Source organism: Molothrus aeneus, chromosome 3, assembly GCF_037042795.1.
Source record: "Molothrus aeneus isolate 106 chromosome 3, BPBGC_Maene_1.0, whole genome shotgun sequence".
Classification (NCBI taxonomy): domain Eukaryota; kingdom Metazoa; phylum Chordata; class Aves; order Passeriformes; family Icteridae; genus Molothrus; species Molothrus aeneus.
The window spans coordinates 54,713,453-54,732,077 of record NC_089648.1 but is presented as its reverse complement, the minus strand read 5'-3'; the positions used below and the strand labels follow the sequence as shown (position 1 = coordinate 54,732,077).

The following is an 18,625-nucleotide window of genomic DNA, read 5'->3' as shown; positions in this document are numbered from 1 at the left end:
AACATTCTCTCTAGAGAAGGAAAAAGATGAAGACTGAAACACAGGGAGGCTGCTATAAAATCTCTTAAGATCCAGGCAAACCTGACTATTCCCAGAGCAATGATCTGGAAAGCAAAAGACAGCCACAAGATCAGAGTAAAATACACTGGTATGTCTTATCCCACAGCTAGCTCCATTTGGGCACTCTCACTTGTTAAGATTTATTACACAAAGCACAAACACTTAGAAAAGATTTCTAACTTCACTGCAGAACAAGACCCAAGATCCCACCTCAGACTAAACACTCATTTGCTGGAGTCTTGCCTGTATCAGGGCAGAGTTAGGATTTACTTAAACACTTGATGATTTTCTCTGTGGGTCTCTTCCACAGCATTTCTTCATTAGTTTGTTCTGTACTTCTTGCCATATCCAGTATAGCTTCTTCTAGTCAGAATAACTTAGGAGGCAGAGCTGTTACAGATGACATATCCCATCTGGCAGGCCTCACGCATAGATACACAGCCAATTCCCTGCCATATCATGTGCGCCTCTGCCATTTTCCAAGGCTGTCGTCATCCAGGAATCTCCATCACTGTCTCTAAGGCCAGAGGGCCACTGAGATCACTTAGGAAACGCTATTTAAAGTCATCAGGGGCTATTTAAAGTACTTTTCCATGAGAATCCTGGCCACACAATCACACATATAACATTTGCCTTTCTCTTACTCGTAGAAAATAGAGCACTCAGTCTGCCACCATACCTGCTATGCCAGCTGCTCCTCTCAGGTAGAAGTCTTTTTCTTGTTCTCCGTCTTCTTCTGAGTGCAGCGCCCGTGAAACGGCTGTCTCCAGGTCCCTGCTGAGATCGTAGTCATGATCCCACTCCAGGGGAATGGAGTCCACGCTCGCAGGGGTATCTCGCCCCGATCGCTCGCTCCTCAGTGGCTGGGAAAGAGGCAGCGAAAGGTTGGAAGAGGGGTGCGGGGAGAGAACGCTGTCCGCAGATTTGTCATGCCAGCGTATGTCAGAGAGATCTGCTGATTCATCCAGATCCACCTCTCTGTCTGAGAGGTCGTGCTCGTCATCTGTTAGCTAGAAGCATAATGCAAACAGAAGCGATCAATGGAACGTGCAGAGGCACCGCATGGTCAGCCTGGGTCAGTGAAATAAAGCAGCATTAGGTGACAGGCACACTGGTGGGGTTTGCATTTTGCACATTTCCTTTGGCACCTTCCCTTCATTATTTTTAAGGTGTACTAAAAAATCAAAATAACAAAGAAGATCAAAATGCCAGCTCATTTTAATTACTTGAGGCACATAAAGTCTCACATAAGGCAAATATCTCCAGACTTTTACTGATATTACTTCAATGCAAATATTAGCTTAGAAAAACGTCTGGAATCAATTCATAGAAAACATAAGTGATCTTTATCATGAGTATTACTCTTACTGTGTTATTTCATATTTTCAACCCCCTGTATTTTGTTCTTTTCATTCAGCAGGACTTGAGCTATCAAAAATTGTTTTCCTTTCACTTTCTCCTTTTATTTTCCTTTTCCACTTTTGAGTTTGTGTTCAATTCTGGAGATAAATTTCTGTCTCTTCTGATGAGAAAAATCATTTTATCATTGTGGTTTTTTTTAAAAACAGCTCACTAAGCTGCTAGTCAAACTATGTGACAGTGCAGGGAGATGTTCTTATGATTACTACCACAGCGCTACTCCCATGAATAAAGTTTTATAAATCTCCAATTTGCATGCATTTCCAGGATGATTTACAGAAATTCCTGATCTTGTCAGCTTGCTCTCTGAACAGGACACAAATAGCATGTAATGGAAAGGCGGCAGATGGTCAGGGTTGCAACAAAATTTAACCACAGGACATTTGGAAAGTTCCTTAGGTTTCATTTCAACATCTTTCCTCATTTTCACATTTGTAAATTGGTAATGGACCAAACAAGCAAAAACGTATGCAAATATACACACAGGAAGGCGGATTAGCTTCTTGTGATAGCGCTCCACACGCCCGAAGACCTCTTGGCAGTAGCGACGCAGCTCATCTAGTTCTTCTTCAATCACAGCTGCATCCAGGGGCTCACTTTTCTCAATGAGTTGCTCACCTTGCACAATTATCTGCTCAATTTTGTTGTTGTTCAGGGAAATTTCTTGCTGGAAAGCCTGTGTAAAAGAAAAGCCCATGCTTTAACAACAACAACATGACAACAATGTGGGTAATTAAAAATCCAAGTATTAGGTGTTTTATAGAAAGAACGGTGTGGGTAACAAACAGGGATTGTGCCAAATACTCTTATCATGAACAACAATGAGCAATTAAATTAAATTTAGTGTTCCACAGTCTTTCAAGCCAAAACCAGTGATACTTCATGGTTTACCACCTCATTCCTTACTTGTTGAATTTGGAAAGAAATCTCGTCAATAAACAAGCCATACAAATGATCAAATGTCTAGAATGAACAGAGATGCTAAATCTAGCACAGTGGAATTTTGGATAATGTGACATTTGGTATTGCCCTCTCTAGAGAAGGAGTTTTCTGATGCATAAATGCTTGAGAAATGTAGTAATTATTAGATATTAGCAATAATGAAGACCTTACATAAATATTTTTTATTAATATTTCCTATTTTGATGCAGAAAAGTACACTATCACCCCTGGTTTTTCTTTTTACATTTTTCATAGATCAAAGATTTTCTATTTTGACAGAGAAGTACATATTGGAATTTGACATAATTCATGACTTTTGAGGTTGAAGTCTTGGCCTGCAAGTAAAGGAATCATGTCAGGCTGCATTTCTGCATAATGTTTCTTAAAATTCTTTTCTCACCATCATGTTTTTTTTCCCCTCCCTTCTTTCATCCCTCCTTCTGTAACTATCCATTCTTTACATTTTTCATGTATCTATCATTCTTTACCTTAAGTTGCTTTATCTTTGCTTGGACATCACACTCTGAGAAATGCTCAATGTTGGTGAGCTGCAGGTCCATCTCTGTCAGCCATACCAGGATGCTGTCACGTGCTGTTTCAAACTCCTCCCGCTGGCCAATAAAATGCTGGAGAGTGGAAAATTGAATGGCATGAAATGACCAGAAACATGAAAACCCTCAGCAATACTAGGAAAACTACTTTCATCCCCATCAAACCCAATTTAAACTCAGTACACCTTCTTTGTTAATTTCTTACATGCTTTCTGAGGTTCCTTTTTAAGTAACACCATCTAGAGCTGCAATTAGCTGACCTAAGAAAGTTATCTTCTGTGAGGAAGGTGGTGTTTGATGTCACCAAGCATTTGCCTACAGTCTATTTGTTTACTTTGGACTAAGTGAACTGATGAGCTTCCTTCCTCTCCCAAAGGTAGAAGTCCCCTCAAAAACACTGTGCAAATGCATTAAACTGAAAGCTGCTGAAGTACCCTTGATTCATAACTAGAGTAGTGAAACTGAAGTCTTAAAAATGGAATACTTTTAGCCTGCGTAGGATGGAGGTAACTCTCTTTTGTAGATTGTCCCATCTCTGGTTCCCCTCATGAACCATCTGCTTGAGGCTGCCGTCAGAGTCAGTGCGGTTCTCCCGTGCCAGGCGCCGATACTGCTTATTGATCAGCTCCAGCTGAGTCAGGCTTTCATGCACCTGTCTCTGGAATGCCTAAAGCAGTATGAACAAAAGACACCTTCAGAATTTTAATTACTGAAATCAGGATACATATACAGATCTCTTGCCTTATTTTGACCCTTCTTCTGCACTCTGACATATGTAAACCAATAAATTCCACTAGTTGGAGACATCTCCTGTGGGCTACCCTATAGAGATGCTGCCTTCTGATTAAAAAAAGCAAAACCAAAAAAAACAAAAATCCCCAAAAAGTTCATAAAACTTACGTGATTCACTGAATGAGAAATTGCAACATGAATATCCATTACAAGGCAAAATCAGTGTAAGAAAACCAGCTCCTCCTTCTGTGAAATTATATGCTTCAGTATTTGAGAACAGAAGTACAAACAATGAACATGAAACTCTTAAAAAAAAAAGGAACAGAAATCCAAGATTCCTGTGGATTCATTGGATTTCTTTTCACATATTGAATTTGCTGAAATGCAAACATTGAAGAGATTTGAGCAATTGTTTATTCTGAAACATGGTACTAAATGAGACATTTATTATATTTAGTGTACTGGTGTGCAAGTAAGTTTCTTATAATATTCACAGAAAAGAAAATGTCACTCATATCCATGCCAACTTATGTCTGGGCAAATGTTTGCAGCATGTACTTTTGGTGTTTTTGGACTCTGCTGTTACAAGAGCCACAGACATGCAGCTGAGGTGCACAGGTGACTTAGCCCATGGCTTTTATGTGGTGACTAGTAATCATGAAGCTTGGAGGAAGCACCTTGTAAAGAAATTACTGAATTAATAATACTATTACTTCTACTACTATTACCACCACCACCACCAGAGTATTTTTTCAAAAATTCTACTTGTTTTTACCTTGTCACATCACCAAAATAGAAAAGTAACCAAAGGAAGACCTAAAAACCTAGATTACACCAGCTTTCTTTTGAATACAAGTAGGGTTTGGATCCCACTGTAGTTCTACAAACTTGCTGTCTGATATTCCTCACAATGCAATAAAACAGTCAATCTCTTCCAAAAGGAGACACCTCCCTTAATAAGGACAATAGAACTGGGATATGTTATATACTTCTGTAGAGAAATTTTAATTAAAACCCTGAGTTTTCTATGTAAAAAGATATACACTTCATATTGCACCATTCAAAGCTATAATGAGATAAGCACATTTCTGCTATAATACCAGACAACAAAGTAAACGAACTGGTTGGAAAAAAAGATCAGATTGTGCAGAGTCCTCTCAATGTAATTATTCTCTGCACTGAATGGCCATCAAATTGGGTACAGAACAACCAAAAAGGAGCAAACGCACTTGCAGCTAGGGTGAGATAATCAGTAGAACTGAATTAATTTAAAATTGCACAAGTATTCCTCTATTAGAGGCACAATTCTGACTGTATTTACTAGGATAATGAAATCTAAAAGTGTGCAGTTGTTGTTTCACCTGTTACCAAGTCTTCTCCAGCTAAAGAACAGCTGTTTATTTGCCTTCCATTTTTTCATCTCATCTACACAAGAATTCATCTGTTGCATTCCTTCCTGTTACCTCTTTCCAATTCTCCATAAACTACTGGATAGAAAGGAGTTTGGTTTTGTACAGTGAAGTCAGTGAGAGCTATCTCTGACCTTTGTGCTCAAGAATTGAAAGGTTCCTATATGGTCTGATGAGTTCTTTTTGTTATGTGTTGCTTTTTTATTTAAAGTGCAGATATGGAGAAGAAAATAAAATTTGAAAAATGCCTAGTTAAAGCAGAAACCTGCTTCTGTTAGTATTTTTAAGTGGCTGACTTCATACTGAATTCACAGTAAAGCTGCTGAATGCCACTGGATTTGAAAACCACATTCTCTTCCTGCTGTTTGGTAGGCAAAGAAATCAAGTGCTCAGGAGAAAAAAAAAAAGAAAAATAAAGAAGGAGAAAAGAGAAAGAACCAAACTACCGGAAAAGGAGGCTTTTGGAGAGGCTACACTGTTCTCTTTTCATCTTGTTCCTGCTGACACTTTACAGACAATAAAAAATGCACAAGTCTGCTGCAGAGGAAAGGTCGCCATAACAGCTGAGGTTCAGTAAAACAGACTTTGGACAAAGTAAATTCAGCTGTAAAAATCAAGAGTCAATTTACTTATGGTACAGCTTCTCATACAGAGACTTACTAAATAAGAGATTTAAATCCTGATCACCACATAGAGGGACAATGAGAAAGAGCTCTGAGGCAGAGTCTTTGGGTCCAGGAAGCAAACGTTTCTATACTATGGCAATCTACCTGGCCATAATGAAGCCTGTCTGAAACCAAAACCTGGCCAGTACATTCATAAATGTGAATAGCAATTACAGAACACAGTACTTCACAGTTTATGTTTTTGATTTAACTGTTAAACCAAAACCTATCAACAGTGTTTGGACATTGTTTAAAATTTGCATTTCTTCTTCAAAGCAAATACTTTACAGTGTCTGATTGTTAACAGAATTGCCTAAATAATTTATTCTCTTTTTTCTCTCCCATCTTGACACAGTCTTTGCAAATATGAATCCAAGCAAAACATTTTCCTCTGTGACTCACCAGGTGATGTATGTGTGTTCTTTACAATCCCTTGCAACTGTGAGACAAGCCCTCACATTGCAGTGGACACAACAGATTCATGTAACAAGCTCCTAAGCACTGACCAAAGGGACAGCTTCTCAGTTTTGAAGCATGCTGAGATTTTTTAAATCACAGGGGACACTATGTGGACATATAGCAATATTTGCATGGACATGAATTCCAATTAAAAGGATCCAAAGGAGGGATATTCTGCATCATAGGAGAGACTTCAGAGAGCTGTCTTCAGAGACTTAAGGAAATTAGAGGAGGGATAAAATCAAAGCAAAAGCAAGAACATGCAGCATGCATTTGAAGAGGCACTTGGTGAAGGGAGATTTAGGAAGGCTCTGGAACTCTGGGCGTACTAAAAAGTTGCAGAAATTAAAAAGGTGAGGAATTTGGCTTTTGTGAACAAACAGTGGAAGTATCTCCAGTTGCCACTTTCCACTCTCTTTTTATCTTAGGAACCTGCTACTGAGAACAGCTACAAAATCATCATCTCCACTTTATTAATACAGCATCTCTGCTGTAACTTGGTTATGGGAAGGAAGAACGCCAGCTGGCTGCTGCAATGTGATCAGTAGGTATTGAATTTCAACCACTATAAATCACCTCAAATTTCTTCAGTTCTTCCTTAGCAACAGTGTAAAGCACACCAGAGGAGCTTGGGAAAGCAGCTGTTCTCTCAGAGGTTTTTAGCCACTCTTCAAATCTAGAGTAGTCATCCAAAAATTTTTGCCATAGCCGCCAGGTCTCTTCAATTCTGCAACAGATAACAGAAAATTAGAGAATGCTTGAACTGATGGCCAGTTGACCTACAGAACTTTAACTTGTCATCTGCAACAGCAAACTAGCACTGCACCAGACAATAACTGATTAACAATCTAACTCAGCCAGCCAGACTGATAAACAGACCACAGGGAAGGCTGGCTCATTCCAGACTGAGCTAGAATAAGATGAAGGCATTTTTTTTAATGCATCTAATTTTGGAATCAGTATTAAAAAAGTTTTAAGTTTGTAATAGGAGTTCTAAAAAGCTGAGCACACACTAAATAGCTTCTGAAATGCAGTGCCAGTGACATCAGTAAAGCTGCTCATTAATACAAATGGCTGTTTCTAGTACAATAAAGATCCTAAATACTGATAGCTCAGTTAATGTACAGTACAAATCCACCAAAGCATAATGTGTACATTCTAAGAAAATAAAATAGTTCCATGCATAGTTCCACATTAACTTAAAATAGTTCTGAATTGATGTTGGATACAAAGTTATGAAAGCCCATGTATGTTCATGACAGACTATGTCAAAGATACAACCTGTAAATGTAGTTCTAAGTAGATCTTATAACATAGAACTTACAGATATATGCAATTGCTATTCAAGAATTTCCATGGCAATAGTATAAAATTACTTTAAGATATGAATCTATGGATATAGATTCAAACCTAAAAGCAATACATCTTTTGCAAAAAATAAACAAGAAACTTTACTAAATACATTAAGAATATCCCACAAAATGAAAGATCATAAAATGTTCAATTCAACATTTAGAAACATCAAATTCTTCCTAGAGTTTTTTATATGACTGTATAAACATGACAGAAATAAGTTTCATAACTTTAAAACTTAAAGAAATTATCTTAAATACAGGAGTTAAAATCTGTAAACATGCCTCATTACTAAGTCAGCACATAGTACATAGCATTGCCTCAATCATTATTGCTGTTAAAATCACCACACTATCCTGTGTGAGAATAGAAAACAATGAATCTTCTGGATATGATGGTCTAAGCATGTGCAGTTACCCAGACTACACTCAAAAATCCTGGGTGCTGTGGCCCTCATTTGCTCAGCACAGCTAAGGTGGACAGGTGAAGAAATTCCATGTAAGTGCTCAGTCCTAAAATTCTTCCAAATAAACAAACTAAGACACAAGAGAAACTGCTGAGGAACACCAACTACACATAAACCCTATACCTGGAATAACATTTCACCCATCCAATAACTATTTTCCCATCAATCTCTGTAGTTCTTGAGTAAATTTAAGTGTTATAACCTCCCTTTTACGTAATTTTTTCCAAATCTCTTGGAGTCATTGCTATCATATGAACTTTCTCTAGTTTCTCTGTCATCCTATCTACAAAGCATGGGAAATGATAAATAATTCTACTGAAGGACTTGTGAGTGAAATTTGATGATTGTTACCTGTACTTTGTATAAAGGCATGTGCAACTCAAAATTTCGTTTTTTTCGTAGAGGCATGGCAGGTATTGGCTTCTACTCAGTGAATGATCTTTTTCTGAACCTTACACTCTTTTATTCAGTACTTCACCCATATAATATACATCACATCCTGTATTTCAGAAGGAAATACTAATCTGTAGGTGTTTTAGACTTACTTAAGTCGCCTTTCCATTGACATTGCACAAATATTTCTCCACCTTCTGTCCAGATTGCGAGTAGCCTGCTGGATGGAGTCACACTCTGCTTCTGTGGCACAAGCATCACAGTCATGAAGAAGTACTTCACACAGATTGAGAACAGATGCCACACCAGTGCTGTGTTTCTCTATGTCCCTCTGGAGTTCCTGCAGGTGAAGAGATTAGTTCTTAAGAGAAATTGCTAAACATGCATCCATGCAAATGTATTTATCTTTCACTCATTTAAAAAGAGAAAAAAGCTTGCAAACAGAGGAAAAACATCCAGTAATACCAATTAAGAGAGTGCATCTACGCAAGTGGTGATGCAATGGTCAATGAAGCCAGGAGAACCTGGCAGCATGCACAGCTCTCCCAGGGACTACCAAGACCAAACCATCAGCTGGGACAAACTGCCAGAGCTCTGCATGCTCAGCTGAGCATCTTTCACACACATTTAATCAACATCACCAATAAATGGTAGAATTATTCTCAGCCCTTTCCTATTATCACAGAGAATGTAAAGCAGAAGTTAGTGAGAGAATTGTGACAAGGAAGTACATTCTAATGTACTGCATGGGTTTGGCAGAGGGACCCTTCATGAACATGCTGCTCCCCACATGAGATAGCTCCAAAACGTGGCACGTTTGACATGGAAATTGGCAGCAGCATGTGTTGAACAGTGCATGTGTTAGAGATTTTTCTTCCTTCAAGTTTCCAGTTCTATAGTATTTTCATTGGAAATGGAAAATGAAAATTCCAGACACCTAAAGAAAATGCACTCACACTGTCTTAGCACTTATTATATATGATCAGTATTATTCTTCCTGACGGTTTCTTGGTTCAATGGTTTGTTCTACACTGGTGATAATGTTTCCTCTAGAACTAATATTTCACCTTAGTTTTGATCTCCAGATTCAAGTTAAGACTAACCACAGAAGTAACTGGCTGTTGCTGTTGGATCAGTGCTATGAAAAGAAACTCTGTTTGAATTTTGTCTACATTTGTAATATATCATCAGAATATTAGATGGAAAAATCAGTATGGACAGTAACAAAGCCAAGACAACCTAATTCCAATTCTGACAAAGAAATAATAATGTAACTGCATGAAAAAGTGCTATATTGCATCTAGAACACTAGGTTAAATTCTGATCAGGTGAAGAAAGGAACCAATAGGACAATTAGAGATGTGGATGTTTACGTAGGAGAATGTGGCAGCTTGAGGATTATTAGGGATAAACTGCTCTATAATTTTGCAATTGAGGTAAACTGGCATGCAAAGGGAAATACTGTGTCAGTACATTGTGTCTACATATATTTAATGTCTAACTAGAGGAACTTTCCTTACAGCTAGCAACATGACCTGAAAATGTCTTCCAGCAGGAAATGAGATCTAAATGTCAAATTAAAAAACAGGAAATTTGAAATAGAGCAAGGTGGATCTATACAAACCATTTTTTTTGGTTGCTTGTAATAACTGGGCTTTCACTTAATGAAGTACTCTAGCTCATCTTCTCAACTAGAAAGTTATTTCGTAAACATCTACTTGACAACATCGAGTGGAAAATCACAATCTTTTATTCCTCAGCAATGGCCCTCTCACTTCACTTGCCTGAAAAATACTTTCATTGTGATGTCAAAATGCTTATTTTTCTTTCTATCTGCACTGAACTAATATAGAAGGGTGGATTCTATAATCAGATGTCACCCTTTATGAAACACACACTCCAGACAGCTATGAGACTTGAGGTTAAGTAAGTTCAGGTAACACGATCTCCTTTCTAATGTTTTGGTGTAAAGCAGTAGTGAGAACTATGGGTCCTAAGCATTCCTAAGAATTACACTTTTTTAATTCACCTACAGAACATTTCCACAAGCAATATCTAGACTATATCTTCTCCACAGTCTAATATTTATTTCCCAGATTTTAAAATATATTATGTTTATTAGATAACATTAAGCCTTTGGGTTAGTTCACAAAGGAGTGTCACTTTTATGCACTGCTGTCACCCATATACAACCTCCTTTTTATTTTATTTGCCCAGAAGCAAATATCATTTTTTTTCATATTTCAAGAGGTAGGAGATTGAGAAAATAAACAAACAAGTAATCCTTTAAATGAAGTTCATTACCCCAGAAAAATACTGCATTGAAGTTACCCTACCTTCCCCCAGGATATCCAGATTCAACTGCATTTTTAATTTCACTAGAGACCAAATCTGCAAAACTGATGCTTGGTTGAAGTAGATGCTGAGAAGTAGATAATGGAGTTTCATAAATGGAATTTGTCCCTCCTCTTTCACAACATAACATCTCTGACCTAATTTTGCATATGAACAACTGGGAAGATAACATGATCTCAGTGGAAGATCAAACATGGAAAAGAACACAAAGTCACTAACAGAAGAGACAGGGAACAAAGTATTTGAGAAGGTAGCCTTCTGAGGTGTAGTGGATAGTGATACAGCCTCCAACTAATAAAAATACTGGTTGCCATGCATTGAAAGCAGGTGGGGTTTTAAAACTATTATTATTATAACCATGTCTTGTATTGTTAGATTATCAAATCATCACCATGTTTCCAAATACAGCATCCTCCCATGGTAAGATTCACCTCTATTTCTCCCCTTTAGAATTCAAATTAAACCACTCTCATTTCTACAGAATATCACTGCACGCTGTCACCACAAGGAAACAGTGGAAGGCAGAGATATACCAGACTCTGTGCCCAAAATAAATCCCCCAAGAAGTGGTTGTAACAAACTATGGGATATTTGCATAGGGATTCTAGTAAATAATCTCAACTGTCTACTTTATTGGTAGCAATGTTTAGCCCTTCCCAGCACTTTATTGTCTTAGAAACACCATTCATTACGGATGCTTCTGTGTTATAAATTATTATCCTTAAGTAAATTCCATATAAAATATTAATAAGTATTTTTGAACAAAGCAGTAGCAAATCAGTTGAGGAGCTGGCAAAATCTCTGAGGGAGTTCTTGGCTCTCAGTTCTACGCTCAGCTTAAAGGAGCGAAATGCCCATTTGTACTCTTCATAAATTATCCACAAAATATCCTGTCTTTCCTCTTCCCACACAATTTTTTCTTCTCTTTCTCCTCCAGGAGAACATCTAACTCCTCTCCAGTGGGAAACAGAAAGCTATTTTTTCCAATAAATAACCAACAGGAACACAAAGGACAGCAGTTCTCTCCAGCAATGTGCTTCTTATGTAAAACTACACTGGGCAGTGAAGTATAACAGGAAGGAGAAAGTATAGTAAATTATCTTAGAAGTAACATTACTTTCAATGCCAAAAACTGGCTGAATTCACATTTTTTTACATATTTTAATCTAGCACTGCATAAAGGCTTTGTGTAGTATAAACCAACCAATTTTAACTTCACATGTATAGCTCATGCATCTTTGCGTGCAAAGTGACTCTCAAACAAGCTGCAAAATAAAACTGAGTTAGAAAGGTTGCTCAAAATAGTCATTTTCAAGCATTTTCAAAATTTGCAAGGTCTAATAGGTGTCAGTTTTGCCTCTGGGAACAGACAATTCAAACAAACAAAAACCACAAGCCCCAAAGGAAAACAATTGCAATAACTCGTTCAGGTTACATCTCTTGGTGCCTTACCTTTCTCAGCAATGTCAATCAGCTCCTGGTGGATTCGATGTCAAGGCCAGCAGAAGGCTCTATAAGTGACACAGTAAGTACCACTTGCCTTGATATTTAAGCATTTTGCCTGATGCCCTCTCAACTGACCTGGGTATGGGCAGCCCAGGGACACTCTACTTTGGCTCTCCCCATGTCACTGTTCACCTGGTAAGTGTGTTGTATTTTACCTGCTGCTCATTTAGCTTCCTTTGTATCTCCTCAGAGTCACAAGTTTCATAGACGATAGGTTTGGACAGCTCTGACTCAATGTGGGCAAGCCAAGATCTCAGACTACTCATGTTTTTATCCAGCTGCTGCACTGCAACAAGGGTTTCCTTCAACTTCTTTACCCTGTAAAGAAAAAGAAACGGCAGTGTTAAGTACACCTTGAAGGAAAATTTTCACAGCATGTGTTTCAGGAAGTTTTCAGAGAAACTTCACTTAGATGGTGAGTTCTTCTGTAATGTCTTCCTTTATTATGTAGCAGAAGTATATTACATGTGCATTGAGTCCTGCATTCATAGCTGCTGGTTGAGTGCTTATGAATGCCACAAAACATTTTCAAAGCTTCTGCACCTTTAACAGTTGACCCCCCAAAACCATCTAAGTAATTTAGATGGTTGTGTATTTGACCAATAGATGACAACTGCTCTTCTTAGACCACAAATAACTTATCCATGTACGGGTGGGAGAGTGCACTGAGTGAACAGGCCTTTTTCACACCCATGAAAACACTGAACTAAGTAACACAGAAGATTTGGGTTGGAAGAGATCTTTAAAAGTCCTCTAGTCTACCTGCTCTGCAATGAGCAAGGACATCTTCAACTAGATCAGGTTGTTCAGAGCCCCATCCAGCCTGACCTTTAACATTCCTAGCAAGGGGGCACCATCTGGGCAACCTCTGTGATCAACCTGTTCCAGGGTGAAGACTTGCCCTTGAATAAATAAGTTTCAGAGCAAGAAGTTCAGCTCAGAACTTGGGGAGAATTCTTGAATTCCAAGGGCTGCTTTAAGTTGGTGTTATTGGACTATTTCAGGTTTAAACAGATGAAATTGGAATGGAACTGCATAGTGATTTCTAACTAGTATTTTTCTTGGAATCCTGACCCTGGAAGACCAATGAGCAGAAAAAACTAAATAGATTTCTGTTTGTTTGTGATTTTTTTTTTTTAATCAAGAGCGCATTAAGCTTAGCGATTGAATAAATTCAAGTAAACTTTCCTCCTATCTCAAATAATTTTTCCTCCAATCTGTTTGAACTGCAAAACTGTCCTTCAGTAATTCTCTCCTTTCTATTCCCGTGTTTCATAACATACATTATTAGTGAATTCTGATTTTTTTTCTAAGCTCTTTTTCCCTGTTTGTGTGGTACCAAAAACAATCTTGAGTAACGTTCCCTTTTATACTCCTATTGCTCTTCTACTTAAGTGTTTGAATACCAGAAAGGTTTAAGAGATGAGTGCCTTTGGGAACAGACTGACTAAATTGGGTTGAAAAATACAAGACTGCCAGGTTTGTTAAGGAAACAAAATGCCACCTGACTATCCTATAATTCAAATTAAGCAGTTCAGATTTTTCTTGCTTAACCTGCAAATTTATCAAGTGCTTCCATACTGAAAGCAGTAGTTGCAGTTGACCAACTAAGAGAATCACAGAGATATTAATGTCATCTTAAAAAAAAAGTTAAATATTTCCATTTTTCTTCTCTTTATAGTCCTCCCTTTAGCTCACAGATGGTTAAACTGTAGTTCTTTATTAGCTAAAAACCCTTAAGAACAGTCCAAATACAGCTTCCTTGCTGGAGACTCATGACCAACAGCTGTAGGGTTTTGATCTGTAAAAAAACCTCACCTGGTAACTGGAAAAAAATCTGGGCAATGTGAAAACCTGTCTATGATGGGCTTGAAATCAATACAATTATGCTGAAAGACTGCCTTAGTGCTCATCATGAGGCTATGTATCATAACACATCCATGTGTTTAGGCCTAGGGAGATGGTAGGAGAACACCCACTGAGGGCACCCTCTCCTTGTCACCTCTGGTTCTACATACAATGTTTTGTGTGTTTGAACCAACTGAAACTTGCTCATAGGGTGACCAAGAAAGTTGGTTATCACCCTTCTAGAATGCACATACAGCTTTTCAATCTCCGACATTATGAAAACGAGAGAAATCCTGCCCATTTTCTGCTTATATTTTCAAGGCTCAATGCTACTGATCTTTTGGAGGCCTGCTGGAGTAGGAAAGGGAACAATGAGTCATGCCAGCCCTGTGGAGAAGCAATGTCACTCGATTATCAGCAAGACCAAGCTGTGGACCAGGATTTTTTTGTTTGGAATTGTGTGTACTCTAATCTCCATGCTGGATTTCATCTACATTTTGCCTACAGCAACTATAAAGAGTCCATCTTTTAGAAAGTGCCCTCTGCCTCAGGCAAACTGCACAGAAACATATCCCTGACAGAGCATAAAAAATAGTCTGGGCCAACTACCACTATTTTCAGTCACATGATCTAAGTTACTTCAGAGAGAGAAAGAAAACCAGTGTGACATACTAAAAGAACACTCCAACCAAACCCAAAAACCCAAACCCTCCAGTTTCCTTCCTGTACCCCCACTACGTCTACCCTTTACACTGTTTTTTTTTTTTTTTGTACTGAGTTTAACATAAGAGGTTCCTTGCCCGTGGTACAAATAGAAGTAAATGAACAAGTGCTTATTTGAGTCTGCTGAGATTTTTTTTTGACTGAACTGCAGTACAGTGTTGTGCCTCCGGCTACACTGAAAGCATATCTGTGATCAAATAATAGATGCAATCCAACATGTCTGAGAGTTTTCCTTCTGAATTTCAGCAAGAAAAGCTGCCTATGCTCTAAAAGCTCTGCTTAAGAGAAAAAGATCAAATTTAAAATCTTAAAATCAGGTATGTGGGATCCCTAGCCAAGTGTGATTTTGATGTTTTGAGATTTCATTTGCAAGATTATGTTTCATGTCTTAATGATTCCAATAATCATTTCATGCTTTTGTTGCAGCACCAGACAGCACAGTAACTGCACATGTTACTGTGAGAGACTTGAGATAACTTTCCTCCTTGATAATAAAAATTCTGCACTGAAATCAAAGGGTTGGAAGCATGACACAGTTGGTTAAAGGTTGTTTTTCATAAAACACACACCCCAGTCTTGTTACATTTTACAAATACTTAAACTCTTAGAAAGGAAAATACAGCAGAATTCAATTTTTTTCAAGGTTTACTGATGAAAAATCATCTAACAATTTGAATGGGCTTATGATACTTATATTTTCATGCTCCAATTAATGTGCCTCAATTTCCGCAAGAAACCAATAACTTTAGATTGTCTGTTAATAATGTCTATTATTCTACACTGGGCAAAGACAGTGGGAAAACAACTTGGAGCCAAAATTAAGCACAGATGTATTTAATTCAACTAGTCCTAAAGAAGAAAATCTTAGATTCCACTTAAATCTAAATGGGAACAATCCTGTAAGTACAGAAAAATGCATCATATAGAAGTCATAACTACTGCATTAGTCATTTAGACAGCTGCTTACTAATATTAAACTTTAAAAGCAACATGAAAAAAGTCAGTAAGAGCATGTTGGCTAAGTCTGTACAGTACACAACAGAAAACAGAAAAGGTGCTTTTAAAAAAACATATCTACTTGGAACAGCAGACAAAGTTTAAATAAACACTCTGAAATAGTGAAAAAATGTTGCACTATTAATATCAGCTTTGAAAAGATCAGTTTAAAAATAATCTTTTTAATAATAAATAAAAAAAGTATTTATTTTCCAAAGTACAGTACTACTGTGTAGTAGGACACCAGTAAAGCCAGTTATATTTACTACTCCAATCAGTTTGCTCTTTCAAAGACTGAATTTCTAGAATTCTGAACAACAGCTAAATTTCTAGAAGAGATAATGAGAAAAGGGAAAAGGAGAAGCTGGATCAAAAATCCAAGATGATATAGGCTGCTTTCAAGTATTACATGCAGTTACAAAACAGTCATTAATATGAACAGGACAGCCAGGCTTTGATAAGTTAAGTCTGAAACACTCTCTTTACAGCTTCTTTCCTTCTCTGCCTTTTGCTTGCAGTCATGCCCCTTTGATGACACAAACATCAAGCAGACACAGTCTGTTTATTCTCATGTGTGTACATGCTCTCATATTTGAAAACAGCAGTAAAGTCAGACCACAGTTTCTCTCAGACAGCTAAGAGATTTTACTAGTTCTAAGTCTCTACCACTATAAAAAAATTACTCCAGGATCCAAAAGTACTAGCTGTAAAACAAAGTATGCTGTTATCACTGTCAACTGCTTTTCAACTGAGCAGAAAACAGTAATTTCTAGCTATAGTACTAATTTCTACATATGAATATTTCAGTTAGTTTCCCACCAAGCCAAAACTTCAGAAAGAATAGTATCAATCAAAAGCAAACAAAAATAGCTGCCTGCCTTGTGATATCACAGTTACAGTCTGGGAGATCTGAATCCACACTGTTGTCCTCCGCCATCCTCACAGCATGCAAGTCTTCCACCACAATCATGAAATTTTCCAGTATTAAAAAGAAGAACTTCCACTCCCAAAGCCTGAAAACATTTCTTTTGGAGGGGGGAGGAAAGGGGATGCACTTTGCTGGGGAGTACTGTACAGAAAATGTTTCATGCCAAACAAATGTTAACAGCCGCTGCTTGATAACATGACACTGGATGGTGACAAGTGGTCATGTTTCTAAATAAAACCTGCATTCATCAACATGTGCCAGACTTGATCTCCAGGAATGTGGACTAGGAGTGGTAGGGGAAAGGATAAAAACACATACAAAACCTTCTTTGCAAAGCCTGAGCAGTTGCAGCAATAGAACCATTTCCTGGCTGTAAACAATGGCAACTTTTTTCATGAGGCTGACATATCAGAAAAATTAATCTGAAAGGATTACATGGTTCTAGAAGGGAAGAAATGTAAGTCTCTGGTGCAGAGACAATTCTGCAGCTGTCACTTCTGTATTTACAGACCTCCTCTGAATGGAGGGGCAATTAAGAGTAAGGGGTAAGGGAATAGAATGTGACAAACAAAGATGCTTTTACAGGTGATGGGAGAAGTTTCACCACACAGTATAAAACTGACAGGTAAAGATTTAGACTGGACATGTATTACCATAAAATATTACTAAAGTACTTTCACACAGCACTTTCTATTAGTTCACAGATGTAGGAAAAGAAAAATGCTCCAGGCAAGGGATTACTGTAGCATTGCAGGAAAGTCTGCAGGCTCTAATAATTTATTAATACTGTCAGGCATCCAGAACATGAAAAGATGTATATTTTTTCTCAGTACCAGGACAACTAATATGCCTTTACTACCCGAATGAAGCCAAAATTATGTTACATGATACACTCCAAATTACAAAATATCATAACAGAAACATATGCCAATTTATAAGAACATATTCTAAAGGGCCTCCAGAGTATTCTAAAAAATTATCTTGGGCATGTCAACCTTTTGTCCACTGGTAATTAGACATCAATACAAGCATTTTGTGCACACGTTAATCAACACCTTGGTTTTTAATGATTTCCAGCCTAAGATACAGCTGAACTACCAAAATTTTCATAGCCTAGCATCAAACCTTTCCACAATTTATTTCCAAACTTCAGCAAGTTTGCAGAGTTTTTTTGCCCTTCAGTGGTCACTGGAATGTAAAGAGTTATATGTTTAATTGCATACTGCACAATAATGTTGAGCATGCCAATTGAGAAGGTTAAGTTGAAATGATCTGGAAATAAAAGTAAATAATACTTTACATCCATTAGTTTAGAACTAGGACTTGATACTTCATGATAACAGAATGTGTATAATATAATTATATATAAAATTGCATCTTATGTCTCCCCACCTAAAAATGATACAAAATCCTAAATCTTCACCACTCCCTGTAGAGGGGACTAATCGCTAATACTGAATAGACAAGAGAGATAATTTTAAGATGTGTTCTGTATTTTCTGAATGCAATCCCTTTTTGCTAGAACCTTCCTGGTATTATTTGAACACTTCTCTGTGTAAGCATTTCAAAAGAATTACATAAAAATATATCAAATATACTTTAAATTCAACAACTGGTGATGTAACCCCACTGAAACCAAGCAGGCTCCTCAATGATAATGCAACTTTCTGACTTAATCCTTCTGTAAGAAATATATGGTGTTCATTATTTAAAATGAACTACTATTAAAGGAGCTGGAGCCACTGGAATGCTTCTGGCTTACATAAAATTTACGGCTCCTGTACTAACAGATTTCAGAGTAAGAATGCACTAAACCATAT

General features: G+C 37.5%; 1 protein-coding gene across 2 annotated transcripts in view; it reads right to left on the bottom strand.

The window, feature by feature from the left end:
* Positions 1–18,625, bottom strand: part of SYNE1 (spectrin repeat containing nuclear envelope protein 1) — a 288,590-nt gene that overhangs the window by 17,313 nt on the left and 252,652 nt on the right. For both annotated transcript variants that reach the window (XM_066546958.1, XM_066546957.1), the window contains 7 exons: positions 12,466–12,628; positions 8,602–8,789; positions 6,814–6,964; positions 3,457–3,639; positions 2,910–3,047; positions 1,964–2,155; positions 740–1,070 (listed from right to left, as the gene is read on the bottom strand). In XM_066546958.1, coding sequence (XP_066403055.1) covers positions 740–1,070; positions 1,964–2,155; positions 2,910–3,047; positions 3,457–3,639; positions 6,814–6,964; positions 8,602–8,789; positions 12,466–12,628 — 1,346 coding nt within the window. The remainder of the gene's footprint in view (positions 1–739; positions 1,071–1,963; positions 2,156–2,909; positions 3,048–3,456; positions 3,640–6,813; positions 6,965–8,601; positions 8,790–12,465; positions 12,629–18,625) is intronic.